The sequence below is a fragment of the Dendrobium catenatum genome, unplaced genomic scaffold (assembly GCF_001605985.2).
Source record: "Dendrobium catenatum unplaced genomic scaffold, ASM160598v2 fragScaff_scaffold_853, whole genome shotgun sequence".
NCBI classification, from domain to species: domain Eukaryota; kingdom Viridiplantae; phylum Streptophyta; class Magnoliopsida; order Asparagales; family Orchidaceae; genus Dendrobium; species Dendrobium catenatum.
This window is the reverse complement of record NW_021319315.1, coordinates 289,788-307,731: the sequence shown is the minus strand read 5'-3', so window position 1 is coordinate 307,731 and position 17,944 is coordinate 289,788. Positions and strand designations below refer to the sequence as shown.

The 17,944-nt window shown below is 33.6% G+C and overlaps 1 protein-coding gene and 1 long non-coding RNA gene across 6 annotated transcripts in view; one reads left to right on the top strand and one right to left on the bottom strand.

The window, feature by feature from the left end:
* Nucleotides 1-6,845: 6,845 nt before the first annotated feature.
* Nucleotides 6,846-17,944, top strand: part of LOC110106102 (ABC transporter G family member 45) — a 40,300-nt gene continuing 29,201 nt past the window's right edge. For all 3 annotated transcript variants that reach the window (XR_003701521.1, XM_020835858.2, XM_020835859.2), the window contains exons 1-3: nucleotides 6,846-6,995; nucleotides 8,163-8,283; nucleotides 12,278-12,366. Coding sequence is in view for 2 of the 3 variants with exons in the window: in XM_020835858.2 (XP_020691517.1) it covers nucleotides 6,904-6,995; nucleotides 8,163-8,283; nucleotides 12,278-12,366 (302 nt within the window). In the remaining variant the exon portion in view is untranslated. The remainder of the gene's footprint in view (nucleotides 6,996-8,162; nucleotides 8,284-12,277; nucleotides 12,367-17,944) is intronic.
* The window catches only part of LOC110106104, a 39,110-nt gene continuing 32,826 nt past the window's right edge, over nucleotides 11,661-17,944 (bottom strand). For 2 of the 3 annotated variants that reach the window (XR_003701522.1, XR_002304198.2), the window contains exon 4: nucleotides 11,661-11,772. This is a non-coding gene — a long non-coding RNA (uncharacterized LOC110106104). Of the gene's footprint in view, nucleotides 11,773-12,001; nucleotides 12,306-17,944 lie in introns of those variants that run through there. The other variant, XR_003701523.1, reaches the window with a different exon arrangement.

The window sequence follows — 17,944 nt, the reverse complement described above, 5'->3', positions numbered from 1 at the left end:
ATTAAAAATTTGATATTATAATTAATAATTATAATTATTAAATTTATTATTTATTTATAACTTTAAAAGTTGAAAAAAACTGAATATATATATATATTTTTGTAATTTCAAAATTTTGAAAATTTAAAAGTCAAATGTTATAATTATTAAATTTAAATATTATTATTTGATTAATAAACTAATTTTAAATTATATTTTGTTTAAGTTAACTAAAATTAAAATAAATTCATAGTTATAATATTTCAATCAATTTATCAAATATTTAAAATATAATTAAAAAGTTACTTAAACTTTTAAAATAATTAATAATTAAAATTAGATTAAATATAAAATAATTAATTAATTATACAGATATCTAAAGTTAAATGATTGAATTAATTCCCCTTGCTCTCCCGTCTCTCTTTCGGTCTTTCCCATCTCTCTCTACTACCTTTTATCTCTCTCTTATTTCTCTTTCTCCACTTTCTATTTTCACTTCTCTCAGGTAATAAAAAAAAAAATCATTTGCATATAAGACGCAATTTTGAAATACGTTTTGATGAAAAAATAATCTTAATTGCGTTTTATATAAAAACGTAATTTCTTATTGCATGTTATAATCCTTTTTAAATTTGATCCTTCTCGAAAAATTTCATATATGATCATTTTTAAATTTTATTTTAGATGATGATTCTCCTTTTAAAAATTTGTCTATTAACTACTGTGCAACAAAATAATCAGTAGTGCCGAAATCTAAGCCCATTATCAGTTTATCACTGACCCCTCATAAATATTCTTTTTCAAATGATAGGACACAAAGGACAAATAAGTTTTTTTTTTTTAGAGCGGGTATCGGCCCGTTGCCACGTCAGCTTTGACGCACTTGGCATGTCAACTAATCCCTCTGTGAGTCTACCAGCAACCAACCCACAGGTGCAGGACCGACAGTTATTTTCTCCCCACTTAAGGGGTCGTGTCGTATGAGAAGGGATTCGAACTTGGATGGGGTTCCCAACCAAGCACTCGCACCAACCCACCTAAGCCGGTGGGTACAAATAAGTTTCAAGTAATCAAATCTCAAAAAGTTTTTGGTGTTGTTTTATAATTAACTAAATTTGCCCTATTAACAAATAATTATTTATAACTGTTTTTGTTTTCTTAGAAAAATAATTATTATAACTGTTTTTTTTTTGTTTAAAAATATTTAGATTTCTTTACAAACGAAATAATGCATTCCTATCTTCTGAACATATAGAAATTTAAATTGAAAAAGAATCCAATGAAAAACAGAACGGTCAAATTTTTCTATTTATTTAATAATATTCAAATATCTTTTACAAAATATGATTAGTTTATTTAAAATAAACTATAATGTTTTTCATGTAAATTAGATGCTAAAAGATAGTATATAATATATATATATATAATATATATATATATATATATATATATATATATATATTATAATATATATATATATATAATTGTTGCGTCCTGGTGTATTCGCGGCGGTAGAGAAATATATAGTTTAACATCTTAGCATTGTACGAAGATCCAACACACAATCAGATAAGTGAGAGGGTGTAGCATTCATAAGAGATACCAGAGTTTTTACATGGAAACCTCTGAAAAGGAAAATAAACCACGGGGCCTAGCCCAGTTTGAATGAATCCACTAGTATTTGTAGCCGATTACAAATGAGGCCCTTCCTTGGGAGAAGGCCTTGGCTTGATGTCATCAATGTACATCATATAGAGTGCATTACATAGTGAGAGTTACAATAATCAACATAGATGTGTTTGTTTTGTCGGCACGACCATAGTCGATAGGATGAAGGTCAGAAAGACCGTTGTCCAGTGATGGAGGTCGGAAGGATCATAGTAGGCGACTAAGTTCAGAAGGATCGTAGTCGGCATGAGACCGGGGTCAGAAAGACCGTTGTCTGTTGATGGAGGTCGGAAGGACCATAGTAGGCGACAAAGGTTTGAAGGACCGTAGTCGGCAGGAGACTGAGGTCTGAAAGACCGCTATCTGGTGATGGAGGTTGGAAGGACCATAGTAGACGACGATGGTCTGAAGGACCTTAGTCGACATGAGACTGTGGTCAGAAAGACCGTTGTTTGTTGATGGAGGTCGGAAGAACCATAGTAGGCGACGAAGGTCTGAAGGATCGTAGTCGGCAAGAGATTGAGGTCTGAAAGATCGTTGTCTTATGATGAAGGTCAGCAGTATTCTGAGAGAACTATGGGCATCAAGTGGTGGCCTGGTGGAGCTCAATGCCTCAAGTAGTGGTCCGGCGGAAGTCTGGGCCTCAAGTGATGTTCTGGTGGAGCACACGGCCTCAAGTGGTAGTCCGACGGAGGTGATGGCATCAAGTGGTGGTCCGGCGGAGCAATGACGTCAAGCGGTGGTCCGGTGGAGGTGAGGGCCTCAAGTGGTGGTCCCACGGAGCAACGGCGTCAGGCGGTGGTCCGGGGGAGGTAAGGGCCTCTGACGAAGGTGAGGGCCTCTGGCGAAGGTGAGGGCCTCTAGCGAAGGTGAGGGCCTCTAACGAAGGTGAGGGCCTCTAGCGAAGGTGAGAGCCTTTAACGAATGTGAGGGCCTCTAGCGAAGGTGAAGGCCTCTAGCGAAGGTGAGGGCCTCTGGTGAAGGTGAGGGCCTCTAGCGAAGGTGAGGGCCTCTGACGAAGGTGAGGGCCTCTGGCGAAGGTGAGGGCCTCTGGCGAAGGTGAGGGCCTCTAATGAAGGTGATTTCCTCTAGCGAAGGTGAGGGCATTTGACGAAGGTGAGGGCCTCTAGCGAAGGTGAGGGCCTCTGGCGAAGGTAAGGGCCTATGGCAAAGGTGAGGGCCTCTAGAGAATGTGAGGGCCTCTCGCGAAGTTGAGGGCCTCTAGCGAAGGTGAGAGCCTCAGGTGGTGGTCCGGCGAAGCTCCGGCGGTGGTCCGACGAGGATCCGGTGGTGGTCCGGCGAGGATGAAGGCCTCAGGTGGTGGTCCGGCGAGGCTCCTGCGGTGGTCCGACGAGGTTCCGGCGCTGGTCGAGGAGGAGCTTCTTCCTTCTCTTCTTCCCTCTCTTCTCTTCTTCTCTTCTTGCTTGGATCCCTTTTCTAGAGGAATGAGGGGTCTATTTATAGATTTTCTAGAGTGGCATGGCCTATAAATAGGTGAGAGATCAAGGGTAAATGAGGAGTGGTTGGATGGACGGCCGATATTGAATCCCTTGGTCATGCACCGTTCGTCAGACATTTGAAGGACTTAATGATGTCGGAATTCGGCGATCTTGGGCTCGTTGGATGTGTCTCGTCGAGTCGCTCTATTCGACTAGAAGCAAGTAATTTTTGGAAATCGTTTGGTAACCTAAATTGTGTTTTGAACCTTCCAACAGCGCTTCGGGTCCTTGATTTTGGCTCATTTGGGCTCGGATTGAGTCGAATTTGGTGTCGTTGGGTTCGTATTTCCGAGGCGCTCAGCTCGACTATAAGTTTGCTGAAATCGGAGTTCGAATGCTCCCAATTTTAATTTCGTAAGTTTCCAATTTAATTTTGCATCGAGATTCATGCCCTATCAAGATAATTTTTGGAGGACGTATCAATAATGATATAAGTATTATATATGCAAATGTAAATATACTCGTAACCAAAAATAAAAGTGATCACAAGGAAACCCTAATTAAGAAGCTTAAAAGCTTTTTCTTATCCTCTATGCTATTTTTGGCAATAGATTCATTTGAAATATTCTCCTCCTATAATTTCCGTTTAGACCCTCTAAATAGTTGTAATTTGCACAAACTGTGACAATGAAAACAACATATGACCTAAAGATCATTGCTCTCATTCCATAACTTCCTGTCTGAAATAATGAAAATAAATTATGATCAAGATATAAAAGGCTTAAATACATCAAATAAATACTGAAAATTATTAAATTTATAAATAGAAATAAAAATTAATATCGTCAATTAATTTTGTCTTACAAAAAAATTTCAATAGATTTTATTACTTTCTCTTTTATTTTGGAGTGGAATTTTTATTAAGAAATCAATGCAAATATATTTGGGTTTGAGTCTAGATTTTTCTCTTTTAAATCTAATGTAATTTGTTGTTATTGAGTTGTGAAAGTCTTTAAAAGTCCGGCATTTCAATATATGATTGCGGCCTTATGGGGCTCCACTGCACACACAAGCCATTCATTCTATAGCCTTTAAGGCTTTGTTTGGGACAACTTTCATATTGATTTTAAATTTTTGAAAAAGAAAATTTTTGTATTAAAAAGCTGCTTTAGAAAACAGTAAGAAAGATATCTCAAACGAAAATATCCGTAATGTTAGGAGGCTATATTGATTTCAATCGAAACTGATAATAAACTCATTAATAGAGATTTAACAAATTTATTACGCCTCATAACTTTAATGAAAATTAAATCATTCTATTTATTATGCCTCATAAGCTAAATCAATCTATTTAGTTTTTTTTTTTTCGGGTGTCTATTTAGTTGTGAAGTTGATGTGAAGAAAATAATTTTGTCATTATAATTGCAGAAAAATACTTTTTGCTGTAATAGTTTTTTAAAAAATTATGAAAAATCAGAAAAAAAAATAGTAGCGAAATAAATTTCTAGTTTTAAAAATTATGAGAGAACAACAAAAAATTTTAAAAAATTATGAGAAATCAACAATAAAGAATATTAAAACCTTAAGCTGGAGCAGTGCTTTGGAAAACAAGCTAATCTCTTTCATTGCACTCTCCTCTGCTCTTTTTCTGCAACTTTAGGCCTACCATTAAAGAGATCATTAAATAGGAAGACCAAACTGAATGAGGAATAATGCTATACTATTCCAGTCATAGTACGAAAAAAAATTTTCTTGTTTTTTTTTTTTTTTTTAATGTATTTGCTTGCTTGCTTGGCCAATTATTTCAGAATAATTTGGAAACAATGATTTGTGTGTCGTTGCCTCGAGATGCATGCTAATTTCACCATATGATCTTAATTGAACAAATTAATAGTCATTTTTAGGTATTGACGACACTCCGAACACAACCACTAAATTCCTTTTGCGATCGGATGTCGTTTAGGTCATGCCACTCATCAATTTCGGATGTCGGTCGTCCCTTTGGACCAAATTTTTTCTGATTTGACTGCGATGGGCTCCTCTTGGCGGATTCAACATCCTGATTGCAACGGTGTAGTCCACTAGTCCGTTTGTCAATCGTAGGTCATTTGACCTTTCAAGTATTTTTGCATATAGGGGTCAACAACTTTCAGATTCTTTGGAAGTAGCAAACTAACTGTAAAATAAGGCTTCGTTTAGGACGGCTTTTTTATCGCTTTTTAAAGCAGTTTTCTAATAAGAAATTTTTGTTAAAAAAAATTATTTAAGAAAGCAAAAAAAAAAAAAACAATCCCAAGCAAAGCCTAAGCATTAACTTTCGAAAATATGTATCATGTTTTCTTATAATGGAATTAAAAATATATTTTTAAGCATCTTTTAGACCTATGCTTCTCAAGCTTACTAAAAAAGTGAAATTTTTATCAGAATATGAGGATGTAAAATATATCAAAATAAACTTTATATTTTTTTTTAGTCTACAGTGAAATCTTACTGATAATGTATATGATATTTAAAATCATACTTGTTGCGTGCTAGAAAATACGCGGCGGTAGAGTTTGTAAATTCGTGTCCAAGCGTTGTACAGAGATTCAGCACACAAATAGAAAAGAGAATGAACACCAGAGTTTTTACGTGGAAAACCCAAAAAGGGAAAAAACCACGGGGCCTCGCCCAGCTGAAAAGTCCCAATAGTGTTTTTATAAATTACAAAAAACTGATTCGTCCCACAAATCGGGACGATCATATTACAACTTGAAAAAAAATTACAAAGTTTTGCAGAATCCCGTCGTTTCTCGAAAATCCGGCAGAGTTCCGGCGTATTCAGGCGGCGGGAAGAGCTCCGGCGGTGGTCGAGGAGGAGAGCATTCTCCTTTTCTCCATTCTCTTCTTCTGCTCTCTCTTCACTTTAGTCCCCTTTGTGAAGAATGAGGGCTCTATTTATAGTTTTATGGAGTGGCATAGCTCGTAAATAGTTGTGAGATCAGGGGCAAATAGGGAGTGGTCGAATGGACGGCCGATATTGAATTCTACAATCATGTATCGTTCGTTGGACATTTGAAGGCCTTAGTGATGTCGGAATTTGGTGATCTTGAGCTCGTTGGATTCGGCTCATCAAGCCGCTCGATTAGAGTATAAGCTCGTTAAAATCGGAGACCGTTTGGTAACTCAAATTGTTGTTTGAACCTTCTAACAATGCTTCGGGTCCTTGATTTGGACCCATTTGGGCTTTCATTGCGTCGAATTTGGTGTCATTGGGTTCGTATTTCTGAGCGCTCAGTTTGACTATAAGCTTGCTGAAATCGGAGTTCGAATGCTCTTGATTTTGATTTTTGAAGTTTCCAATTAGATTTTGCCTCGAGATTCATGCCCGATTAAGATAAGTTTGTGATGACGTATCAATACTAATTTCAGTTTATAAATTTATTAATTATAATTAATGAGCACTTTCCAGAAATAATGTTGATAGATAAAGACCATTTGATCACCTTGAGCTACAAACGAACGACAATTCTCATAAATTATTAGAGAAATAAATAAAGTAGGTAGAAGATACAAAAGATAATTTACAATTAATCAAAATTCAAAAAAAAAAAACAATAATACTTCTATTAAAATAACACAAAATAAAAATCTTAAATTATAAATAAAATGGTGCTCCTTTCCCATATGATCGGCAACTCTCATAGAATTAGAACGAACAAATAACTCATGATGTGACACTCAACTGCATTCTTCCCACTTTATTTTATTCAAAACCAGGATTATAAATTGGCTAAGGCTTCCTCTAAGCTTTGGAAGACAGAAAGAAGAAGCGAAAATGGAGGGAATGGAAAGGATGGAACGGCCTTCTCCCCTAACTCCTGAACTCAACGAAGTATTTCTTCGACGGCTTAAGGAAACAAGGCAAAGGTATGCAGTCTTCTTCCCTCCATGATTTTTTTTTTCGAAGTCTGGAAAGTTGAGAGCCAATGAATCTCAGTTGTAATGGAAAAAATTTATATTTGAAAGCTGCTTTAAGAAGCAGTAAAAAATCCCTCCCAAACGAAGCCTTAAGAGTTTTAGATCTGATTTGAGACTATAAGTAAGGATTTTAGTGGTTTATGTTAATAAAAATTTATATCAGGATTTAGTAACTGTAAGAAGAATGAAGGGAGGAGAGCATAGAAGTGGATGCTATCAACAAATTTTTTGCCAAAGGAAAAAATAAATACAATCATTGAAACACAGAGCTGAAGACGAGGGAATTGCTACAAAAAGTTGGCTAAAAAGAACTCCAAATTTTGAGTTTCAGAGCCGTTTTTTTTTTTCTTTTGTTGAATGCGATAATATTAAAATTGATTGATTTTTCAATTTTAATATATTGTATTTATGACAATAAATTTAGTAATTTTGAGTTCTATTCTGATCAAAATTTGATCATAATAACGTAACACAGTTTTTTTTCCTATGAATATGAATATCAAAATTTAAATTTTCTTATAATTATATCTTCAACTATTAATTTTGAGCTTAATTCTTTTGTTGTCTCTCATTTCAAATAGTGATTAGAATAAATATTGTGTCAGAAATGAATATGCAGAGACAAATTGTATTTAGGAAGGATTAAAAATATTTGACTTTATTTTGAAGTTAAAGCGACGTACATTTTTTTAATGTACAACAGCAATCTCAAAAGAAAGTTAATAATTTTTAAGGCTTTTTCGTTGAGACGTCTTTTTTATTGATAATTAAAATATAATTTTAATTTTTTATTAAAATTCTATTTTAAAAAACAATAAAAAATCGTCCCAAACAAAACCTAAATCTATTGTGACGTAGGTTTTATTTGAGACAATTTTAAATCTTTTTTTTACTACTTCTAAAATTTTTTTTACTATAAACAAATTTTACAAAACAGTAAAAAAATAGTCTCAAATGAAGCCAAAATATGTAACAAAAATCTGCTGATATAATTTTTCAACTGATTAATTGTGATTTCTTTTCTTATATATGTTAGAAAATAAGCTTAGAAGAAGTCGCTAATTTTTTAGCTTTTTTTATATTGGAATTTATATTTATAGAGCAAATTTTATGCAGCTTGGGATTTGGAGATTCGAAGGTGGAGATTAGATTTGAGGGGCTAAACGTTGAAGCCGACGCGCAAGTCGGCCTGAGGACTCCTCCGACGCTCCTCAACGTCACCCTCAATACCATGCAGGTGCGTTGAGCTTTTTCTATACATGACTAGAAGAAATAACTGGTAGGGATTGTAATTTTTAATTTCCGAAAAAGAGTTCAAGCCATGCTTAGAGTAGGCTGTAGAGTAGGCTATCCCAAACAAGAGAAATTATTCTATGTGCGAAGACCGGACGGTCTGGAGACAATTCAGAATGCATCATGTGATCACCAGGTACACAGCAATACCAAGCAAAAAAGTGACGTGATGCATTCTGATTGGTCTCCGGACATTATCTGGTGTCCGCACAAAATTATTAAAGCCTAAGACTTCGGTTCGATAATTTTCTTAATATTTCTACTGTAGTTTTCTGGTAAAAATTTTTGAAGCTAGAGAAAAAATAGTCTCAAACCAAGCATAAATTATTTATGAATTGAAGTAGAAAAAAAAGATCTCTGAAATCCGATTTTGTGCCGCAAGGATTCATTTGTTATTGTTAATTCATTTTTACCATTAATTTGTAATGTATCTAAGTTTCTTTCTAACTTGAGTGGGGGAGTATTTGCCTTGAACAAAGAGATAGAGAGGATAAAACTAAAAATAAATGAAAAAGAAAATAAAAAACTCAAATGAAAAATAGTTTTGACCACTTGTTTGATTAGAAGAAATGGAGGGAAGATATTTATTTTGTTGATTAAGAGTGAGCATTTAAGTCTATTAACAAGCAACACTATTTTGGGCAATTTAGTCAATTCTTATCGAGTCCATTAATGACCAGTCTATTGAGCATCAAAATGATATTTTATATAAATAAACTAACAAGTAAATAAATATTTTAAAAAGGATAAATAAATAGTTTTCATAGACAAAAACAATCTAATACAAAAAATAACAAGTTCCTACATAATCATATATTCAATATATAATTTACTACCTTGTCTTAATATATATATTATGGCGATTGCGACTTTGGGCTATCAAGTCATTAATAAGAGTACACATTTTAGATATCTTGGACATATTGTTCAGAGTAATGGTGAAATATATGGGGATATTATCAGCAGAATTCAAGATGGATGGTTGAAGTGGAGGAATGCAGTGGGCTTGTTGTGTGATAGAAAAGTCCCCCTCAAAATTTAAGGGAACATTCTATAGGATAGTGATGAGACCTGCAATGCTTTATGATGCCGAATTTTGGCCATTAAAAGAGAACCTTAATACTAAGTTAAGTGTTGCAGAGATGAGGATGCTCGGGTGGATGAGTGGCTTGTAGAGTTAATTGATTTGATCTATGTAAAGAAAGGTATAGGTAGACCTAAAAATACTTGGTTAGAAAATATTAGAAATAACCTTTTTTTATTTTATTTAAACGAAAATTTAACTTTTAACATAATACAATAGAGAAAAAATATTCATGTAGCTAACCCACATAGTGGTACAAAGACTTAATTTTTTATTGTTGTTGTATAAATTGACTACTTAGTCTTAGACTAACATTTTATCGAGCTCTAATCAAACTTCTTAATTAAAAATTTTAAATAATATGATTCATGATTATAAACGAATCAAACATTAAGCTATTCAAAATAACTTAATTATAAATTAAATATTTATGAAAGTATTTGATCTTATTCAAATTTTTAAAATTAATAAACATTTCACTATCTCATTCTGTATAAATAATAACTCCAAATTTTTAAAGCAAACGCAATATATATCTACTCCAATAGCCAACACGCATAAGCTGCTACATTTTTATTTTTTCAAGAAAGCTTCTCTAAATATTCGGAACTCTTTATTAATTAACGAAATTATCATTATTGAAGCAATCACTAAATATTTTTTTAACCTCTAAAATATTTATTTTCATTCATTTGATCATTCAATTTGCTGCCTTTTAAGTTGAGACTAATAAAAAAATATTTAACACCTTAAGAAAAACTTTTAACAAATCTGCTGTGGTAACTAATAAAAAAACAACAAGCTTGTAATATAAGTAGTTAATCATGGCCAATCAATTACAACTTTTTTACTTTCTGGATCAACAAAAATTAATTCTTTATTGGCATTACATCCAAAAAAAACTACACCCTTCAATCATAATTAACATTTTGCAAATATTGAATAAAATTTCTTCTCTTGAGGCTCCATCTAAGGATGTAAGAAATATTTTGACCCAAAAAAATTCTAATTCAGATTGACCCATTTAATAAACATATCAAATTTAGGTTAAACATTTCAACCCATTTATTAAACGGTTTTTGTTGATCCGTCAACTCATTTTTGATAAAAAGTGATCTATTTTATTATTCTTTTTTTTTAATTCTTTTATTTATTATAGAATAATCTTTTTATTTTTTATCAATTAACATAAAAATTGTGATTAATAAGTTAATACAAATATTTTTTAAATTAAAACGAAATTTTAGGTCGAATTCAAGTTCAATTTTTTAACTCATTTATTAAATGGGTCCAATCAATTTCAGATTAAATCCAAAAAATTGACTTGTTTTGACACCCCTAACTCCATCACAACTTTTAAATGAATACACTTATCATCACAATTCATAAAATAGATCAAGATATTATCTATGAATACAAAAACAAATTGTTCTGAATTGGATTTGAAAATTACATATAATCTAGCCTCTCTAAAGACTGATGCAGAAGCTCCATATGACTGTTGCATAAAAAAACCAAAGGAAAAGAGAAAAAAAGCGTAATATCACGTAAGAACAATGAAAAAGATACTATCAGGATATGCGATGCATGATATAAATGAAATATCATGTTCTTAAAATTTCTGTCTACTGCTATTGGTCGAAGACATCTAGTTAAATAAAATCAACTATTAATACGTTGGGTGAGAGATGAGGATGAGTAAACACCACAATGGCGAAACAACCAAGAAAGTAAAAGCAGCGGAGAAGTAGAGAACACCGGGATTTAACGTGGAAAAACCTAAAATAAGAAAAAAAAAAAATACGGAGCCACACCACAGTAAGAAATTTACTATGAAAATTGGGAGAAACAAGTATAGATATCTACTCTCTCTCTCTCATTCTCTTCTCACATGCACCGTTATTAACATCTACATACTCAGAAAATATAAGAAAAAATAAGTTATAACTCCCAAGGGATGCAACCATTAAGAAAAACGAGAAAAAATAACTGTTTAGTCCGTCTTTTAGCATTGCGGCACCAATTTGGGGCGCTGCGGCACCCAAGTCTGTAAATTGACCCGCTGTGGCACCATATCTTTCGTTGCGGTGCTCTTCTCTTTGTCATTTAAGGAACACGGCGCCAGGGCGCTCGGGTATGCAGTGCCGGGGCTGGGGCATTGCACGGAAGAGGAAAAGTTTTCGGGTGGTGAACTCCCCGCACCCCTCAATGTACACGACAAGCTTTGATGTCTGAGACAATAGAACCCGATTGATCAACACAATCAGATTCCACACATAACATAATATGGTAGGAATTAACCAATTTAAAGTCCAACGCATGCTCGTCTTTCACTTAGATTTCGTAAGCCTGCTTTGTTAGTGTTATGTTAAATAATCATTGTTCTAAAAAATGAGAACAAATTATTCTGTAAATGTTTTGCCATACGCATTTTATTCTGAAATAAAGTTATGATATATTAATTTCAAATGAAAAAAAAAAGCTGGTCGGATTGACTATTCTAATTTAGCTGAAGCAAAAGAGAAATAAACAAACTCTTTTCGAATTATAAGTATACATCTACCAAAAAAAAACTGTATTCATCTCCCCCAAAAAAATTTTCTTCCTTTCATTTTTCATATCAGTAAGACGTCCGATAAACAAACATAGAGAAAACGATTATGATTTACACCTTTAAAATAATCTAATGTCTACAATTTGTAATCTTTACTCGATTCAATTTAATCTCAAACCAGATTTGTAAAGATTTTATTTGCTGGGCTAACATCTACATTGAAACTTTGAAGACTGTTAGTCATGTAATTTACCAGGGATTGTTCTTTAAATCTGCTTCTAACACACAATGCATGAACAGGAGCTGACGGAATTACTACGTCCAAGTTCTACCAACAAAAAACCCATCAGAATTCTCAATGGACTAACGGGAGTAATAAAGCCATCCAGGTGAGTAGTTGTGCTTGTATACAGAACTTATAAATTGATTCCATTTTAAGCTAACAAACAAAATTAGACAAAGAATACTAATTATGTTTGTAACAGTTCAAAATTTTACCAGGAGATATAAAAAATGTTATTTTCAATAGTAAATAAACTACCTCAACAACATTCTTCAGAAAAAAAAAACTATACGGATATCCAATATTTCATAATTTCGAAAAAAGAATGATGAGAAAGTATAAATAGATGAAAAACCATAATTAACACAATTGAGCATAAGCTGCAAGGAAACAATCGAAGGCTATTATGCCCAAGTAGTTGCGATAAGGCTATACAGATGATGAAGAAGATATACAATAGAGGGGTTTATAACCTGTTGCGTAAATGTCAACTTTCAGAGAGCAAAAACATTTCCATGTTGGAGTTAAAGATTTGAAGTGATAGCAATCATACATGTGCTCACCCGTTATTTCACCGCTCAACCACTTGGCTTTATAACACTCATACCATTCCTTCATCTCTCATTTGATATCTACAACGCCATCACTGCCACTTCACACTCGCCTGTTTATAGGTAAGATGATCATTATTTCACCATCTAATGCGTCATCTCCACACATGCTTTGCCTGAAACCTCGACGATACTTTTCCTATGGTGTGTTCATCTAATTGCAAGCAATTGTTGTGTCCTCATATACCATCCTCTAAACTGACTTTGAAAGGGTTGGTGTGGAGTCCCTCACTACCATTCAACCAAACTAGTGCCTGAATCAACATTTGCGACCATTCACTTTCACTTTATACTCCTCTCTCTTGCCACTCCAATTCTATCATTACCAACTTTCCTCATCTTAATAATATGAATCCCACTTAGATTCTCCACACATCTTCTATCATGGTTTCGTGGCCTCTTCACCTAGTCTTCTTGAGTGAAAACCCCTTGACTATTGGTAACACCAATAAATTTATTAGAGTCAACTTTTGGGGTCACGAACTTTCTAAATTCTTGTTGGTTTTCATTACAAACTTCGCATCTTAATGTCTCTCCCAACTCACAATAACAGCATTGAATTCTCTAAATGGCAGGCATCTGGTTTTGTTGTACTCACTAGGTTATTCAATAGTCTTGAATCGCCTCTCACTTCAAGTATCATGTTCCAAGAAACTACGAAGAAAGTGTCGGACTTCCTTCCATCTACTTCTAGAAAAATAATATTTCTCATATCTATAACTTATATTTGGAGATTCTCTCTGCAACAAAATGATCTGCCTCTTCAAGAATACAATAAATCATAAGAGAAAAGAGAGATGAACTTCTCCAATGGAAGTCATTTATCTCCAATGGAAGTCATTTATCATAGATCCAACTATTTGATAAAGGCAAAATAAGATATTTCTTTTTGCAAATTCCTCTCAAGGATTCATCATTCCCTCCAATACTTTCAATGACACATGACGGCCAACTATACTACTCCTAACATTGCCAATGTTCTCGATTGATTTCTTCATGTTACTAAGCTCTAGCATTATTTTGAGTCAATTTCTAACCAATTTGCTCTTGCTTCTTGGCATCATGTTGATTATAATCAATGGTCCAATTGATGGTAACAATGGTTGTCGGGGAAACTTTTTCCACCCTACCCTCATTTCAGTTGAATAATCATCCCTAAAAATGATGTTGGGCCAAATTTGGTTATCTCTAGTTAACATAAAGCTCTTCTCTACCAACCAGTAGAACTTCCACTTCAAAAAATATTTTTGGATCCATTCTTTATCTTGTGATGATTATAATAGTCTGGCTCAGTACTCTTTGACATATGTCGCAAGCTTTTGTGTTATTTAATCTTTTGGTTTTGCTACATCTGCTTCCTCTAGTGCATCCTGAATTCAAAACTATGATGCAGTTTCTTATATGATAGGTAATCACCACTTATTTTCCTCCTTTGAAAAGTTCTCTCACACACATCCTCGTTGTTAATAGCTCAACCTCCCTTATGTCTGGAAAATACTTTGTATCTCCATTTAATAGCCTATACCTCTTTGAAGTATTATAAGTTCCCAAATATCTTGTAAGTTTTCTTTCAATCCATTATCTTTCTCATAATCAACATTATTCTTAACCCTTATGCCCTTCTCATTGTGTTTTCAATGATATGATTATGAAGAAGACAAGCTGTAGAATTTGATGAAATCTACAACATTCTCTTCCACCACTCCATATCAATGGCATTGTCAGTTTGAATGTAATGCTTGTGAGCTTGGTAAACATCATTAGGTTTCCTTCCATATCACATCTTAGAGGTGTCCCTTTTGAGTTAGTACATTCGGACATTGTGGCATGCGTCCTATCCTAACCCAAGTAAGTTTAAATATTTTTTTACCTTTACTGTTGATTATTCTTATGTTAGCTATATCTATTTACCCAAATGTCAATTTAATATTATGTCTATATATTGAACTTTCTATAAAAAAAATTATAGTTTTCTACTATGACTAAGACCCTTCAAGCTCATAAGTCCTAAGAATTTATACAATCTATATTTCAATTATTTTGTACTAACCACGAGATCACTAATTAGATCTCATGTTCATACATCCCAACATAATCAGTTTGTTGGCCTAAAACATTGATGTTTAATATGAATGTTCCATAACAACTATAGGGTGACTTTGTATTAAAAAAAAATAAAAAAGAAAAAAAAGGGTGACTTTGTATTAATTGCTAGCCATCTTATTAATCGGTCGAGTGTTCTTGATAGTTTTGCGGCTTTTGTCCCCTTCTTTATCACAAATCTTGGGTGGTCCTTTCGTCCTGAAGCTTTTAGCTTTCTTTGCTTTCTCAATTCCTTTTGCACAGGTGATAAGCTCTCTTTGAATTATTTGATGCATCTTTCTAAGCGACACTCATTCTCAAAAAGGTTATCATTATTATGACACTATTAGTCATCATATTCATACTTATGCAAATGCCACATTGCATGAATCCACTCACTATTTAATGCCTCCTTCTCATTGATCATTTTCAGTTGTCCATCTTCATTCTAAAGCCATTATACACATTTCTCCTTTTCTCCAAGTATGCACGTGCTAACCTCGCCGTCCATCTACAATAATACCTCCATCTACATTGTTTGATTCGACTAAGCATACCCCTCCTATAGAGTCTTTTGATCTCCATATGATAATTGCCCTTCATAAAGTTGAACACCACATTATTACATACTATTCAGCCCTATATAACTTTTTACCATGTTACTATTAACTTTCAACACTTTGCCATGTAATTGTCATCAAATTCTATTCCCACGACAAATCAAGAGATCTTACAAAACATTTAATGATAAATAGCTATTGATATTGAAATATATAACTTGTTTAATCAACAAAGTTGGAATCTAGTGACTCGTCCTCTTGGTATCAAACCTTCCACATGTCAATGGGCCTACACCATCGGGTTTCATTAGGGCTTCATTGATTGATATAGGGGCCATCTCATTACCAAAGGCATTACTTAAGTCTATGGGATCAATTAGTTTGCTAAGTTTCACTTGTTGCCACCTCAATTATGTTAGAACCTTTTAATTTACGCCATAAATCAAGTTTGGCATTTTCTTAAAAGGATGTCAGTCATGCCTTCACTAATAATAATTGCATTGAAACTACATGCATAAAGAAAGCATCTGGGCACGCTACTCAGAGGGAAAACAAAATATGCAAACTCAAAAAAGTCATAAATAGACTTAAGCAAAGCTCACATACTTGGATAGATGAATTCTACATGAATTTATCAAAGGTTAGCCTCAAACAAATTAGATCGATCATCTTTTTTCTACCATAATTCATCTAGTTCTAATATCTGGTAGTCTATGTTGATGGCATCCTTATTAGAAGTGATCAAAATGGGGTTACTAAAGGCACTAACTATAAAATTGTTTTCTAACTAAAGGTCTTGGGCAACCCAAATACTTATTGGATGTTAATTTGTCTACAACGAAAGAGTTTTTGTCTTAAAAGAAATATGCAATTAATCGGCCTGAAGAATCAGTCTTCTAGGTTTTAAATATTATAACACTATTATTGACATGCAAAAGATTACACATATGGAAGAAATCATTTGAAGATGTCTCATGTTAGGCTGCTAACAATAATTGGTTAAAAATTTAATCATATTCACTATACTAGATATTTTCTTAGTCATTGGAGTTGTGGATCGAGAGGTTATCCTATGTCTTCAAATACATCGAAAGTCCACCAAGAAAAGGAATTCTATATAGTAGTATAAACATCTTAATATTGAACCTTTCTCTGAAAGCGATTATATGTTTGGATTTGTTGATGATAGACAATTCATGTATGAATATTGTACCTTTTGTTGGGACGTAATCTGGTCACATGGAAGAAAAAGAAATAAACAGTAGTGGCGAGATCAAGAATAAAGTCATGGCATAACTACAAATATGAGATGATGTTGCTTAAAACCTTCTTTGAGGAAATTGATATTAAAATTATTCAACTTATGGCTCCAAACTATGATAATTGAGTTGATATCTACATTGTCAGCAATCCTATTTTTTCATGAAAGGATAAAACACATTGAAGTTGATTATCATTTTGTTCAAGATGTAGTACTATCATACTCCATTTTGACCCCTCTCATTCAAGCACGAGGCATGGCAGAGGTGGGCAACTCAACCATACATGTCCCTCCAATGCTCACCTCATCTTTTACCAAATAAAGCTGAATGGGTAGAAAATGTCAGTCTAGACAAACACAAAACATAAAATCCTTTTCATAATTATCAAATAGATCAATCACAACTATTTATGCAAAAGAATATAACAACAACAACCCTTTATCTCACTATATGAGTCAGCTACATAAATCATTTTTTCTCCATTGTGTCCTATTAAGAGTCAAGTTTTCATTTAAATCTAATCTAAAAAAAAAAATGCAATACTTTATAATCAAGTCTTTTTAAGTTTGCCTCTATCTTTCTAAACATATTGCGGATTTATTACAGTAATTCTCCTAACAGGGTCATCGGGAGGCCGATGTTTTAAGTGACTAAACCATCTAAGACGACTCTCTCTAATCTTATCTGCCACTAGAGTACTCCAACCTTTTCACACATATACTTGTTTCGTATGTTATCTATAAGTGTAAAGCCACTCATCCACCTGAGCGTACTCATCTCTACAACACTTAATTTTATGCTTCTTTTTTAATGGCCAACATTTTGCGTCATAAAACATTACAGGTCTCACCACCATCTTATAAAATTTTCCTTCGAACAATTGATCCAAAATATCTCCATCTATTTCACCATCGCTTTGAACAATATATCCAACATATCTAGAACATGCACGCTTTTTAATAACTAGATCACCCAATATCACAATCTCACTATTAGATCTATTACTATTATCCCCTCAAATGAAACTCCCTCTCTAGTTTTATCAGCAAGAAGAATATCATCAGCAAAGTACACCAAGGCACATCCTCCTGCAAATGTCTAATAAGAATATCAATGACTAAAGCAAAAAGATATGGGCTTAAAGCTTATCCTTGATTTAGTCCACTTGA